This window comes from Anolis sagrei, chromosome 11, assembly GCF_037176765.1.
Source record: "Anolis sagrei isolate rAnoSag1 chromosome 11, rAnoSag1.mat, whole genome shotgun sequence".
NCBI lineage: Eukaryota > Metazoa > Chordata > Lepidosauria > Squamata > Dactyloidae > Anolis > Anolis sagrei.
Genome location: NC_090031.1, coordinates 3,033,661 through 3,049,275, shown reverse-complemented (window position 1 = coordinate 3,049,275; position 15,615 = coordinate 3,033,661). Strand labels below are relative to the sequence as shown.

The following is a 15,615-nucleotide window of genomic DNA, read 5'->3' as shown; positions in this document are numbered from 1 at the left end:
AAAGACCAATTTAGTTCATCAGATACAAAGGGAGACAGGAACAAAAAGTACATGAAAATCCTCGAAAATAGGCACTTGAGAATCACCTTTGACTTTAAACATCACACCAGCTGGGTAAAATCAGCAAGCAGTTTATTTATGAATATATGTAGCCAAAGCAGTAAAAAGTAATCCACAGTAAAAAAAATAGTCCAATTTAGTTCATCAGATACAAAGGGAGACAGGAACAAAAAGTACAAGAAAATCTATGAAAATAGGCACTTGAGAATCACCTTTGAGTTTAAACACTACACTAGCTGGGTAAAATCAGCAAGCAGTTTATTTAGGAATATATGTAGCCAAAGCAGTAAAAAGTAATCCACAGTAAAAAAAATCCAGTTTAGTTCATCAGATACAAAGGAAGAAAGGAACAAAGAGTTCAAGAAACTCCATGAAAATAGGCACTTGAATCCATGAACAATACAGAAACATATCCCATAGACAAAACATGAGCTAGACCCATGATGGCGAACCTATGACACGTGTGTCAACACTGACACGCGTAGCCATTTTCGATGACACACAGCCGCATGCGGCCGCATACAGAGAAGATGGGGCCGCATCCCAAGAAGGACATTTCATCCTCGGCTCCTACACCAGCATTTTTCTATAATGCCGAGATATATGGCATTATAGAAAAAGCAGGTAACTTAAATAATTAGTTTTTGGTTTATTAAATACAGTTATATTTTACAATAATATATTTTTGTTATTAAAGTATAAATATCATGAAATTATGGGTTTTTCTCGAAGTGACACCCCACTCGAGTTATGCTTGGTTTTTTGGTGAGTACTAACACACCAAACTCAAAAGGTTGCCCATCATTGAGCTAGACAGATCTTGGGAGCATGAAACTTGGTGTTATCCCAATGTTGCCTCAACTGAAGCAATAATCTCTCACACATCATTATAAATTCTCCTCTGACTCCAAAACTGCTAGGAACCAATTCTTTCTTAGGTTCGGTTTACTATCTAACGTCCGTTGAATCTGAGCTGAGCGTCTTAATTGCTGCTCGGACTGCCTCTGTTTACTACAACTTCTTTTCCTGTTTAAGGTCTCATTAACACCTGCACATGATACGTCCAAATCAGCTTCATTCCCAGATAACTGACCAGGGAACTGCAGCTAAAGGCCTTTCCTAAGTTCAGGACCTTCAGAATCCTCTTGCAACAACTCAGGCCTCTCTGGCCTCCCTTTAATAATAATAATAATAACAACAACAACAACAACAACAACAACAACTTTGATCTGCACACATTATTCGCCGATACATCACACAGTCCTAGACACTTGGGAAGTGTACGACGTGTGATCCAATACAACAGCCAGCAGAGTTTCTGCTGTGGACTCATCTTGTTGTGTTTCAAATAATAATAATAATAATAATAATAATAATAATAATAATAGAAACCCCAGGAGCCATCCAGTCCAACCCCCTTCTGACTTGCAAGAAAAGCACAATCAAAGCACGCCCAACAGATAACTACTCAGCCTTTTAAAAAGTAGTAGTAGTAGTAGTAGTAGTAATAGGAGCAACCCCAGGTACCATCCAATCCAACTCCCTTCTGCCTTGCAAGAAAGCACAATCAAAGCACCCCCAACAGATGGTTATCCAGCTTTTGTAATAATAATAATAATAATAATATAAAAATAAAATAATAATCAAAAGACTGGCACAAGCCAGTCAGGGTGGTCCCAGTGGTGATTGGCACACTGGGTGTAGTGTCTAAAGACCTTGGCCTGCACTTAAACACAATTGGCACTGACAAAATTACCATCTGTGAGCTGCAGAAGGCCACCTTTTGCAGCTGGCTGGTGGTAATCTTGTAATAATCCATAATAATACAACCGTCAGCAGTGTTTCTGCTGTGGACTCATCTTGTTGTGTTTCAAATAATAATAACAACAATAATAGCAGAAATCTCAGAGGCCATCCAGTTCAGCTCCCTTCTGCCATGCAGGAAAAGCACAATCAAAGCACCCCAACAGATGTCTTCCCAGCTTTTATAATAAGAAGAATAACAACAACAACAATAGCAGACTTCGCAGAGGCTATCCAGTTCAGCTCCCTTTTGCCATGCCGGAAAAGCACAATCAAAGCACTCCCAACAGATGGCCACCCAGCCTTTGTAATAACAACAACAAAACAATAACAATGACCACAATAATAGGAGAAACCCCAGGGGCCATCCAGTTCAACTCCCCTCTGCCACGCAGGAAAAGCCCACTTTGAGAACCGCTGCTCTTGCTCCAACAGCTCAATGCTGGGCCTCCCACAAATAGATACCTGGAGTCCTGGAAGGGCTGGCAGGGCGTGGAGTGGGCGGCTGGAGGATGTCGGGAGAAGCCCTGCCGTCGGTCCCGGTATCCACGGAGGTGTCTACATCGGCATCTTCGTCCACTTGCTCGGAGTGGCTGCGCTGGTGGCTGCAGGAGAATTTCCGGTCCTTCAGCCTCTCCTTCTCGGAGATCCCTCGCCCGGCTTCGTCCTGGATGAGCAGCTCCGCTTCCGGCACCCCCGTGCCCCCAGCTTTGCCCGACTGCCCGTCGCCTTCACCGCGGTCACTGCTGCCGGAATCGCAGGAGAGGAACTCGTCCTCGGAGGGGCTGCGGTCGCCCTCCCGCTTGTCGTCCGCGTCGCTCAAGTCCGAGTCCCGCACCTCGGCCGCCACGGGTTCCTTCAGCTCCTCGTGGAGTTGGTCCATCAGGCAGCGGAGGAATTCCTGCGTGTCCTGGAGCCGGAGAAAGGCAAAGACACATAACTGGAAAGCTTATCTGATAGGATTCAGTCTAAGGTACTACAAGGGGATAAGAAACAAGAGGCATATGTCGCTCTCCAATGTGGAAAGGTAGGTAATGATAGAATCGTAGAGTTGGAAGAGATCGCATGGGCCATCTAGTCCAATATCCTTCTACCATGCAAGAAAAGCACATTCAAAGTGATCCTGACAGCCATCCCGCCTCTGCTTAATAATCTATATAAATAAAAATGTAATGTTCGTTTGTGGGATTAACATAACTCAAAAACCACTGGACAAATTGACGCCAGATTTGGACACAAGACACCTATCAGGTCAACGAGTGACCATCACTCATAAAAACACTGAAAAACACAACAGAAGGGACTTAAAAAGAAAAAAAAACAAACCCCAAAACATTACAACACATGCACAAAACCACATATATTCACAAAGACACATATATACACATATGCACAAATATATACACACATATACACATATATACACACACAAAACACATAGGCACAGACTGGGCCACAACAACATGTAGCAGGGAAAGGCTAGTCTATATAAATAAAAATGTAATGTTAGTTTGTGGGATTAACATAACTCAAAAACCACTGGACGAATTGACACCAAATTTGGACACAAGACACCTATCAGGCCAACGAGAGTCCATCACCCATAAAAACACTGGAAAACACAACAGAAGAGACAACAGAAGAGACCCCGCCACCATCTCCCCAAAGGGAACTCGGGGTGGCTAACATGAGGCCAAGCCCAAGTTACAGTACAGCAAAATAAAATACAAGAAGCAAAAATATCCTCAAAATAAATGCATATGCAAGCATTCTGGCTCACCTGTTGGGCATAGCCCCGGAACATGGGGTTGACCAGCTTGATGCCATGGGACAGGCTGCTCGGGACCACATAGCTCGGCCTGGTGAAAAAAGGAAGCAATGAAACCAATGGTCAGAAAGGGAAGGAAGCGTGATGTGAGGAGAAACCGATGAGAGACAGTTCAAAACACAGGTGAGACATACAAGAGACAGGTCAAAACACAGCACATGTACCTTAAGAGGTACCATAGTTCAAATACGTCTTCTGAAACGAGTTCAACACGTAATTGCATCCTGACTGGGTAAGGCAGGACAAGGTTTCCTCTATTGCATAGAGGTTTCCTCTACGCCCATTTTTCAAAGCTTGCAGGCATTGCTTTTCCCTTCCCAACTTTTACAGATTCAAATAACATCTTCACATCTTTTTGAACAATGTGAATGATCCCAAATAGCCAAACTTTGCTTCGTGAGAACAGGCAAGTTTATAGAAGCATTAGGCCACAGTGTAAAATTATTATTATTATTATTATTTGAAACACAACAAGATGAGTCCACAGCAAACAAGATCACTCTGCTGGTTGTTGTATTGGATCACATTATTGTATTATTATTATTATTTTATTATTATTATTTGAAACACAACAAGATTGGTACACAGCAAACAAGATTACTATGCAGGTTGTTGTATTGGATCACATTATTGTATTATTATTATTATTATTATTATTATTATTATTAGAAACACAACAAGATCAGTACACAGCAAACACGATCACTCTGCTGGTTGTTGTATTGGATCACATTATTGTATTATTATTATTATTATTATTATTATTAGAAACACAACAAGATCAGTACACAGCAAACACGATCACTATGCTGGTTGTGTATTGGAACACATTATTGTATTATTATTATTATTATTATTATTATTATTATTATTATTATTATTAGAAACACAACAAGATCAGTACACAGCAAACACGATCACTCTGCTGGTTGTTGTATTGGATCACATTATTGTATTATTATTATTATTATTATTTTTAGAAACACAAGATTAGTACACATCAAACAAGATCACGATACTGGTTGTTGCATTGGATCACATTATTATCATTATCATTATTATTATTATTATTATTATTATTATTTGAAACACAACAAGATCAGTACACAGCAAACACGATCACTATGCTGGTTGTTGTATTGGATCACATTATTGTATTATTATTATTACGCCTTCTTTGCCTCAGTCTTCTCACAAAAGGAAAGTCATCCTCAACCTCAGCAAGATGGATTGGATGAGGGATTAGGGAAAATCCAACCCCAAATTGGGAAACAAGTCATCCAGGAATACCTGGCCACTCTAAACAAATTCAAATCAAGTCAATGCTTCGATGACGATGCCACTTCATAGCAGCATGGTAGACTTTGGCTCCTTCTGCGTTGCCATATAAAATCCAGATTATCTGCTTTGAACTGGATTATATGGCAGTGTAGACTCATATTATCCAGTTCAAAGCAAATAATGTGGATTTCTGGTTGGATAATCTGGATTATATGGCAGTGTAGAAGGAGCCTTTAAGGTTTGTTTTAGCTGTAAAAGACTTTCCTCTTTCTCTCACCTCTTCTTATGCCACACTTCCGAAACCAGCTTCTGGTAACTTTTGCACAGCGCCGGCTTCTTGTCTGTGCGCACCAGACCTCCGCATTCGAGGAAGAACTGTGTGAGCGGGGGGCTGAAAGAGCAGGAAGAGGGGACATACAATCAGTGACCTGCCCGGCAATAATAATAATAATGTGTATTGATATCATGCTTTTTCTCTCCATAAGGAGACTCAAAGCAGCTAACATTAAACACGTTGCAATAGAATGTAAAATACACAAATATACAACTACTAAATCCAGACTGCAAGTCGCTTCTGGTGTGAGAAAATCAGCCATCTACAAAGACAATGCCCAGGGGACACCTGGAAGTGTTACTATCCTGCGAAGAGGCTTCTCCCATGTGCTTACTCCATCAATATTCAACATGTACACAAATAACCAGCCACTGCCAGAAGGGACAGAGAGTTTCATCTATGCTGATGATCGCGCCATCACCGCTCAAGCAGGGAGCTCTCTAATGGTTGAACAGAAGCTCTCCAAAGCTTTAGGTGCTCTTACTGCCTCTTAAAGGGAAAACCAGCTGATCTCTAATCCATCTAGAATGCAGATGTGTGCTTTTCACCTTAAGGACAAGCGTATAATGCCAAGTTTTTAACTTTGTTTGTGGTTTATATATACACACACATATTATAAATATCCTCTCAATTTGCTTCTGATATGATAAATAAAATAAATGAGTTAAATGCATTAAAACGCAATTTAAAAAACCACAGCAGCCCCTTTGACAGATATGGGATTAGAATACCCCAAACCCAAAACAACCCACCAATTTGAAAGTGCCTGAAGCGCCGCATTCATGTAACAGGAGTTGCCGAGGTTCTTCATTCCTGTAAGGCCTAGAAAAGGAGGGATGGATTAGGAGAAGAAGGAACGTTGCTGCTCCTTGTCCCTCCCAATCAGGCTCCTTTCCCCCTTCCTGTTGGTGTTCAAAGGAACAGGAAATGTACCTCTTGGTTTGAGGTCGTCGTCTTCTGACTCGGACTCCCCTTCATCGGCCACCGCAATCGGGACGGCCTTTAGAGGATGGGCCGGTGGAGGAGAATCCTGGAAGCAAAGAGTAGACGTCAATACAAAAATATATAATAATAATAATAATAATAATAATAATAAAACTTTATTTATACCCCGTCACCATCTCCCCAAGGGAACTCGGAGCGGCTTACATTAAGGCATTTCCACTCCATAATGGAGACAGAATATATATATATATATATATATATATATATACACATACACACACACACACACACACACACACACATATACACACACATACACACCCATGCATGTATATGTTTATTGGTGTATGTATATATGTGTTTGTATAGAATTATTATTGTTGTTGTTGTTGTTGTTATGGTTGTTGCTGTTACAGTTTTCTTTCTTGACCGCCTCTCCTTGCGGGTCAAGGCGGGTTACAGTATTACTAAAACCAGCATTATTATTACCAGATGATCTTAAGCTCCTAGATGGTTCATAGGGAGAGATACATTTGGACAGGTAAGCTAGATTGGAACCATTTAGGGTTTTATAGGCTAAAGCCAGCACTCTGAATTGTGCTCGGTAGCAAACCAGCAGCCAATGGAGTTGGACTGGACAGTCCACCAGGTCTCTTCCAACTGTAATAATAATAATAATAATAATAATTTATTTATTTATACCCCGCCACCATCCCCCCAAGGGTACTTGGGATGGCTTACATGAGGCCAAGCCCTACAATACAGTGCAGTAATGCTACTAACAACATACAATGACAATAAAATAAAAGATAAAATACAAAAAAAGCAAAGAAAAAAGTCTGGATTATTGATGTTGCCATTCCAGGTGACAGTCAAATTGAGGAAAAACAACAGGAAAAACTCAGCCGCTATCAAGACCTCAAAATTGAACTGCAAAGGCTCTGATTGCATCAACCAGTCCAGGTGGTCCCAGTGGTCATTGGCGCGCTGGGTGCCGTGCCAAAATACCTCCACCAGCTTTTGGAAACTATAAACATTGACAAAATCACGATCTGTCAACTGCGAAAGGCCACCTGACTTGCATCTGTGCGCATCATTCGAAAATACATCACACAGTCCTAGACGCTTGGGAAGGGTTCAACTTGTGATTTTGTGATATGAAATCCAGCAGTGAGATCTCGTTTGAAGTGACATACTGTGCTTTTGTGTCAATAATATTAATAAAACTTTATACCCCGCCACCATCCCAAGGGGACTCAGGGCGGCTTACATGAGGCCAAGCCCTACAATACAGTACAGTAATGCTACTAACAACATACAATGACAATAAAATAAAAAATAAAATACAAAAAATAAATAAAAGCACATCAAACAATATAAAATCACAATTAAACACAAAAAATAAATAAGTGGGCAGAGCCAATAGAGAGAATTAAAAACTTAAAGACACTGGGTTAGAAGGCAACATAATGTATCAGGGGATCAGAGGGACAAAAGTAGGGTTTAATTGCACTAGTAGATAAAAAATGAAGTGCTTCCGAGGGCAGGTCAGGGGTTATAATACAGTTCATCAGTCCTTAAAGGCACACTGGAACAGCCAAGTTTTCAAGCTCTTCCTAAAAACTGCCAGGGTGAGGGCTTGCCTAATTTCTCAGGGGAGCGAATTCCAGAGCCGAGGGGCCACTGCAGAGAAGGCCCTCTCCCTCGTCCTCACAAGTCGCACTTGCGATGGAGCCGGGAGCGAAAGCCTCTCTGGAAGATCAACGGGATCGTGTAGGTTCATAAAAGGAAATGCGGTCACGCAGGTAGGCGGGTCCCAAACCATTCAGGGCTTTGTAGGTAAGTACCTGCCTTGAATTGGGACTGGAAAATAAACAGCAGCCAATGGAGCTCCTTAAACAAGTGGGTAGACTGCTATGATGGAACGTAAGTTCACCTGGAGCTGGAGAGCTCACCTGTTCGCCGCATTTTGATGGTGGGCCGGGTGAGGGAGAGGCCAGTCGCTGGTCCAGGAACACTTCCTTCTCGCAGGCGTAGCACCAGACGCGGAACGTCGTCAGGTTGACCGTCAGGTTGTGCTTTTTGGCCTAGCGGGTGTGGAAAGGAAGCCAAAGAGGAGTCAATGTGTTGGATTTATCGTCACGAGGACAATTATCATGTTTTGAAGCCTCTTGAATCCTTTCCTTTTAGAAAAGCCTTCCAAAACAATGTCAACAGGGTACACGTGGACCCCTTACGTCAGTATTTCAGGTAAAGTTGAAACGGTGCAAACAGTGGGCTCAAAGTGACCACACAACTGTATCTGTATATTAAACAGAGTTGACAATTGAAGAGAAATATTGACAAGCTGGAAGGGCAACTAAAATGATCAAGGGTCTGGAGAACAAGTCCTATGAGGAGCGGCTTAAAGAGCTGGGCATGTTTAGCCTGAAGAAGAGAAGGCTGAGATATGATGAAGGTAATGTATCAAGATGTGAGGGAAAGTCATAGGGAGGAGAAATGAACTTGCTTTCTGCTGCCCTGGAGACTAGGATGCAATGGAGCAATGGCTTCAAACTACAAGAACATGAGAAAGAACTTCCTGACTGTGAGAGCCGTTCAGCAGTGGAACTCTCTGCCCTGGAGTGTGGTGGAGGCTCCTTCTTTGGAGGCTTTAAAATAGAGGCTGGATGGCCATCTATCGGGGGTGCTTTGAATGCAATTTTCCTGCTTCTTGGCAGAATGGGGTTGGACTGGATGGCCCACCAGGTCTCAGCCAACTCTATGATTCTATGTGTCTATGATTCTATATGTTGAATTCTATTTTAATATTTGTATGTTGAGGATTTTAATGCCACCCTCTAGAGCAGGGGTCCTCAAACTACGGCCCGCGGGCCACTTCCGGCCCACCAAGGGCACTTATCTGGCTCGCGGAGGAGGAGCGCCCCCCCCCCCCACACAGTGCCCCTTCCTTGGCTGGCTCACACTATCCGTCAGGCCCGATGGGCAGCGTGAGCCAGCCAAGGGAGGCTGCCCCAGCGCTCCATGCAGTCATGCAGGTCACATGACCTTGGAGGTGTCTACGGACAACGCCGGCTCTTCGACTTAGAAATGCAGGTGAGCACCACACCCCAGAGTCAGACACGACTGGACTTCATGTCAGAGGAAAACCTTTAACTAGGAAAATTGTGGAAGATCCAGGGTGGGAGAAAGAACTCTTGTCTGTTGGAGGTAGGTAGATAGGTATGAATGTTTCAATTGGCCGTCTTGATTACCATTTCATAGCCTGACTGTTTTTAGGGAGAATCCTTTGTTGAGAGGTGATTGGCTGGCCGTGATTGTTTATTGTCTGGAGTTCCCCTGTGTTTGAGTGTTGTTCTTTATTTACAGTTATAATTTTAGAAGTTTTTTTTAATACTGGTAGCCAGATTTTGTTCAGACTAGAAATAGGAAGATTTCCCATTTTCCGCTCCTGGAATTACTGCCTAAAGAGGGCTGGAAAGAACCCCCTCCCTCTAAGGGCCCTTCCACACAGCAAAATCAGATATGTGACATGTGCAGAGGATTTTTTTTATTGATTTTTTAAAAAGAAAATTATAGTCCGGCCCTCCAACGGTCTGAGGGACAGTGAACTGGCCCCCGGTTTAAAAAGTTTGAGGACCCCTGCGCTAGAGAGATAAAAGCAGGGTGACAATTATAAGGGTTCAAAATATCTAAAGGGCTGGGAAAGAAACCCTCTAATTTACTTTTCAACAGACCCAATTTCTCACCTGCGCATGAAGAGTGCTGTGGTCGGCAAAGGACTCCCCGCAACCGACATAAGGGCAACCAACCTAAAAATACATATTACGTTGAGCAAAAGAAACCTAGAATTCTTCACGTGATATATCCCAAAAGGAGAATGTTTTATATACAGCCATCCCCACATTACAACCATACGACTTACAGAACCTAACTTTGGTATGGCCTGTAGTATAATTTGACAACACACCATTATCTAGATCTCACAGCAGGAAGAAAATAAATCTGAGATATTGTAAAGCAGTGTCTCTACCTGAAGGCAGGCCCACAGGTTGGGGCCTCCGGCGCCGCAAGACTGGCATGTTCCCTGTTTGGGCAAAAAAAAAGAGGAAACATAATCGTGAGATGTCAATAACAGTGAACCTCAGTTGATTTCCCTTTAAGAATGAGCCTCGGGTGGGGAAGCTTACCTTGGATTTGAGGAGCAGATCTTCCTTGGTCACTTCTCCTATGGAGTCCAGGTGAGGGCAGGCATCTCTCAGGTCGCCCATTCTGTTACCTGGAAAGAAGGAAAGGCACAATAAAAAGGAAGCTTGTTTTCATGCCCAGCTTGACTTGTTGTTCCGGTCTCAAATAAGCAGGTTTGGACTTTAATACGGCTTTGGCAGCTATGGGTCATCTGGGATTGCCGTAGGGTTGCCATCAGTCGGAAGTGACTCGAAATGCGTACAACAACAAAGCATTTCTCAGCTACCATTCCTCTTTATTGCCACAACTATTGTAACCATTTTATTTGTATTTTACCTTTTTCACACAATAAGACTCAAAGATAAAAAGATGTTATCATAATATGATATAATATATTGTATACACATAATTTATTTATAATATTATTATATAATACAATATAATATAATATGTAATATAACTAACAACATTACAGTATAATGGTATAGTACAATATAATAATATATGATACTGATATTGTGCTATGCTAATAATATAATATATTGTGTGTGTGTGTGTGTGTGTATATATATATATATATATATATATATATATATATTGTAAGCTGCTCTGAGTCCCCTTTGGGGTGAGAAGTGTGGCAAGTAAATGCCGTAAATAAATAAAATAAATAATAAATCATTATTATTAATAATAATTACATCCCACTTGCATATTATTAAAATATTATTTATAATAATAAAAATTCACCTGTTAGTCTCTCTCTCTCTCTCAGTATCCCTCTATATCCCCCCCTCCTCTCTATATATACACATAATAAAATTGAAAATCTGTATGGTATTGTGTGTATGCGGCATGGGTGTCCATTTACATAAGACAGCCTCCCACCTCCACAAACAGTTATAACCCACAGTGCTGAAGAACCACCAAAACACTCCCTCTACTGACACTGCAGGTTATAGGAACATCCCAGTGTTCCTTTCTCTCTCCATGGGTGTGCAATTTGCATGACCCCGCCCACTGCCTCTCCCTTAACCCTTTCCAATGGCACACAGTAAACAGAATAATTATTAGCAGCTAAACATACTGGAGGGGGTTGGGAGACTGACTCAACAGGATGGAAGTTGTAGTTCACCCTGCATCGAGACACAGGACTATGACCCCCAAAGACAATGGGCCAGGACCACATTTGGCACACAGTACCCCCATGACCAACACAACAACACAGAACCCCCATGACCAACACAACATACTGGAGAATTTGCCTTGATATTTGGGAGTTGTAGGTACTGGGATGTATAGTTCACTTTCAATCTAAGAGCACTCTGATCCCCACCAACAATGCACCTGGACCTAACTCACCACACAGAACCCTCGTGACCCACTGAACCTACCGAACCTGACCTTCATTTCTGGGAGTTATAGTTCACCAACAACAATAATAGATAGGGACCAACCTTGACAAAAAATAACCCCTACACTATGCTATCCAAAGCTAAGAAAGAGACATATTTGGCTGGAGTCACATGTAAACAATGTCCCTGTTCTGACATAGAAACAAATTCAACTTAAGAACAAACCTATAGAACCTCTCTTGATTGTCACTTGGGAACTGCCTGCATATATGTACACCTTTCCATTCAGTTTTGTTGTTTATGTTTTGGTTTTATTTTGATATAATATGTTGGTCAGGCTTGGCCCCATGTAAGCCGGTCTGAGTCCCCATTGGGGAGATGGTGGCGGGGTATAAATAAAGTTTATTATTATATTATTATTATTATTTTCATCCATTCCCACAACGAAAATAAAACCTATAGATATAGGTACATACTTCAGAACTGATGACTAAATACACTCTTAAGCCAAACCTAATTCACATCCAAGGTATTTCCTCTCCCAGCTAATTCAATTCTACTCCTCAAATCAATGCTCCCCCCCCCCCCCCCACCATACTGTGTCCCAAGCACAAATTCAGCCATCCATGGTTTGAAAAATATATTTTTTTAATTGGGGAGGGGATCCGTTCTATATCAGGAGCTTCATCTTACTATGAGCATGCAAATCTCAGGCCGCAGCACAGCTTCAGGTAGGGAATAGATTCCGATTATTTTCCTGCCTCCTGCCAGAAATAAAACCTCCAAGCGGTCACGTGACACTGAACAGCTGATTGTTCCTCCCAATAAATGAACATGCCATTATTCATCATTTTTCCTCACAGAAGCATCCCTGCCACTCTCCTTTCTGCCCTTGGCTTCCCATTTCTCCTTGTGCCACCATCTTCCCAATATTAAGAGTCTTGTGTGTGTGTGTATATATATATAGATAGAGAGAGAGAGAACACACACACATACATATATATACATACACACATAAAAACTGCTTTCAATTTATGGTTAGATATTATAAACACGACTATATATATATAGATAATATTGATATAGTAATATATAATACTGATATTGTACTATGCTAATAATATAATATATTGTATGTATATATATCTTGTAAGCTGCTCTGAGTCCCCTTAATTATATATTTTATATTACATGTAACATTACTAATAATATTACAATATAATGGTATAGTACAATATAGCAATATTTAATACTGATATTGTGCTATGGTAATAATGAAATATATTGTATGTATATATATCTTGTAAGCCGCTCTGAGTCCCCTTTGGGGTGAGAAGGGCGGCATATAAATATCATGAATAAATAAATAATAGTAGTAATAATAATACTAATAATAATTGTGTCTCCTGCACTGGGCTAATAATATAATATAATATAATATAACATATTGTGTATATATATAATATTTATAATGTTATAATGTAATACAATATAATACTAATAATACGATATTATAATTATATATTTTATATTACATGTAACATTACTAATAATATTACAATATAATGGTATAGTACAATATAGCAATATTTAATACTGATATTCTGCTATGGTAATAATGAAATATATTGTATGTATATATAACTTGTAAGCTGCTCTGAGTCCCCTTCCGGGTGAGAAGGGCGGCATATAAATGTCGTAAATATATATATATATATATATATATGGAGCCTCCAGTGGCGCAAGTTGTTAAACATAAGTGTGTATGTGTGCATGCGCTATATATATTGCATACAATATGTTAGTACAAACAATATTTATTTATTTATTTATTTATTACATTTATATGCCGCCCTTCTCACCCCGAAGCGGACTCAGAGCGGCTTACAAGATATACATACATACAATATATTATATTATTAGCATAGTACAATGTCAGTTATATATTACTATATTGTACTAATATGTTAGTACAAACAATATTTATTTATTTATTTATGACATTTATATGCCGCCCTTCTCACCCCAAAGCGGACTCAGAGCGGCTTACAAGATATATATACATACAATATATTATATTATCAGCATAGTACAATGTCAGTATTATATATTCCTATATTGTACTACACCATTATATTGTAATATTATTAGTAATGTTACATTTAATATAAAATATATAATTATACTATTGTATTATTAGTAGCTTTATTGTATTACATTATAATATTATAAATATTATATGTATATACAATATATTATATGTGTGTGTATTAACACAAATAAACGTGAACAGCATATATTCATATATATATATATATATATATATATAGCATTCAATATATTCATTCCAAATATATAAGCTGTGTGTATTCTATACATATGTGTGTAAACACAAATAAGTGAACAGCATATATATGTATATATAAAGTACATATAATATATTAATTCCAAATATATAAGTGCTCTCTCTCTCTCTATATATATATATACACACATATATACAGCTTATATATTTGGAATATATATATATATATATTTGTCAGCACAAACAAAAATAAATAGCACAGACACATATAGATATGTATGTATAGAATACACACTGAGAGAGAGCTTATATATTTGGAATGAATATATTGCATGCAGTTTATATATATTTATATATGCTGTTTTCTTATTTGTGTTTACACACATATGTGTAGAATACACACAGCTTATATATTTGGAATGAATATATTACATATATATATATATGCTGTTCACTTTTATTGTGTTAACAAACAAACACACACACATATATATATACAGCTTATATATTTGGAATGAATACATTACATGCAGTTTATATGTGTGTATGTGTGTGTGCATACACATACACACACACATGCTGTTCACTTTGTGTTAACACACAAACACACATATATGTATAGAATACACACACAAACATATATATACACACAGCTTATATATTTGGAATGAATATATTGCATGCAGTTTATATATATAGATATAGATATGCTGTTCACTTTTATTTGTGTTAATACACACACACATATATATGTATAGAATACACATACAAACATATATATGAACTACAGGCAATACATTAAGCAAAACAAATGATATATATAGATATACACAATATAATAGACAATACAAATAAATCTATAAGTGTAGAAACCCCCCCCCCCCCCAAAATACCTGAGGGGCCCTTCCCGGGAGGGCGCCTCTTTCCCGGGGCGGCGTTCTACGCGAGGCCGGTGCTTAGGCGCCCGGCTAGGCCTCGGTTCGCTTCCCAGGCCTGAGGCCCAGCAATAGCCTTCCTCCGCCCTTCCCTCCCGCGAAGGGCGGCCGCTCGGAAGCCCGAGACAAGAGAAGGCCGGAGGCGGCGAAGAGAACGCCGGCGGAGGAGAAGAACCCTCTGTGGCGGCGCTCCAACCTCAGCCCTCAAAACGTTCCGGACTCCAACTCCCAGAAACCCTCGCCGGCTTCTTCAATGGCTGGGAATTCTGGGAAATGAAGTCCCAAGCGGCTTGGCGCGACGCCAATGGACGGAATCACAATGAGAAAGCGGCTTCAAGCGTTCTGGACTCCATTTCCCAGAAGGCCTTGACAGCTTGTTCAATGGATAGGAATTCTGGGAAATGAAGTCCAAAACACAGGTTGAACGGACCAATGGGAAGGCGCCAATGGAAAAGGGGCGGGAAAAACAAATTCAGGCTGCTTTTCTCTGAGTCTGGACTTCATGGTCTCTCAATTGGACACAACCACAACAACAACAACAACAACAATGGCTGTATGGGAGAAAAAAGGTAGGAAAATAGGAT

General features: G+C 40.1%; 1 protein-coding gene across 5 annotated transcripts in view; it reads right to left on the bottom strand.

The window, feature by feature from the left end:
- Positions 1 to 15,292, bottom strand: part of USP20 (ubiquitin specific peptidase 20) — a 30,861-nt gene extending 15,569 nt beyond the window's left edge. For 2 of the 5 annotated variants that reach the window (XM_060757549.2, XM_060757550.2), the window contains exons 1-10: positions 14,990 to 15,292; positions 10,442 to 10,530; positions 10,285 to 10,338; positions 10,001 to 10,063; positions 8,207 to 8,338; positions 6,240 to 6,336; positions 6,059 to 6,128; positions 5,250 to 5,363; positions 3,644 to 3,722; positions 2,329 to 2,773 (exon numbers count right to left, since the gene is read on the bottom strand). In XM_060757549.2, the coding sequence (XP_060613532.2) occupies positions 2,329 to 2,773; positions 3,644 to 3,722; positions 5,250 to 5,363; positions 6,059 to 6,128; positions 6,240 to 6,336; positions 8,207 to 8,338; positions 10,001 to 10,063; positions 10,285 to 10,338; positions 10,442 to 10,522 (1,135 nt within the window). In that variant the 5' untranslated portion in view covers positions 10,523 to 10,530; positions 14,990 to 15,292. Of the gene's footprint in view, positions 1 to 2,328; positions 2,774 to 3,643; positions 3,723 to 5,249; positions 5,364 to 6,058; positions 6,129 to 6,239; positions 6,337 to 8,206; positions 8,339 to 10,000; positions 10,064 to 10,284; positions 10,339 to 10,441; positions 10,531 to 12,484; positions 12,523 to 14,989 lie in introns of those variants that run through there. The other 3 variants (XM_060757551.2, XM_060757552.2, XM_067471780.1) reach the window with 2 other exon arrangements.
- Between the last annotated feature and the right edge of the window lie 323 nt (positions 15,293 to 15,615).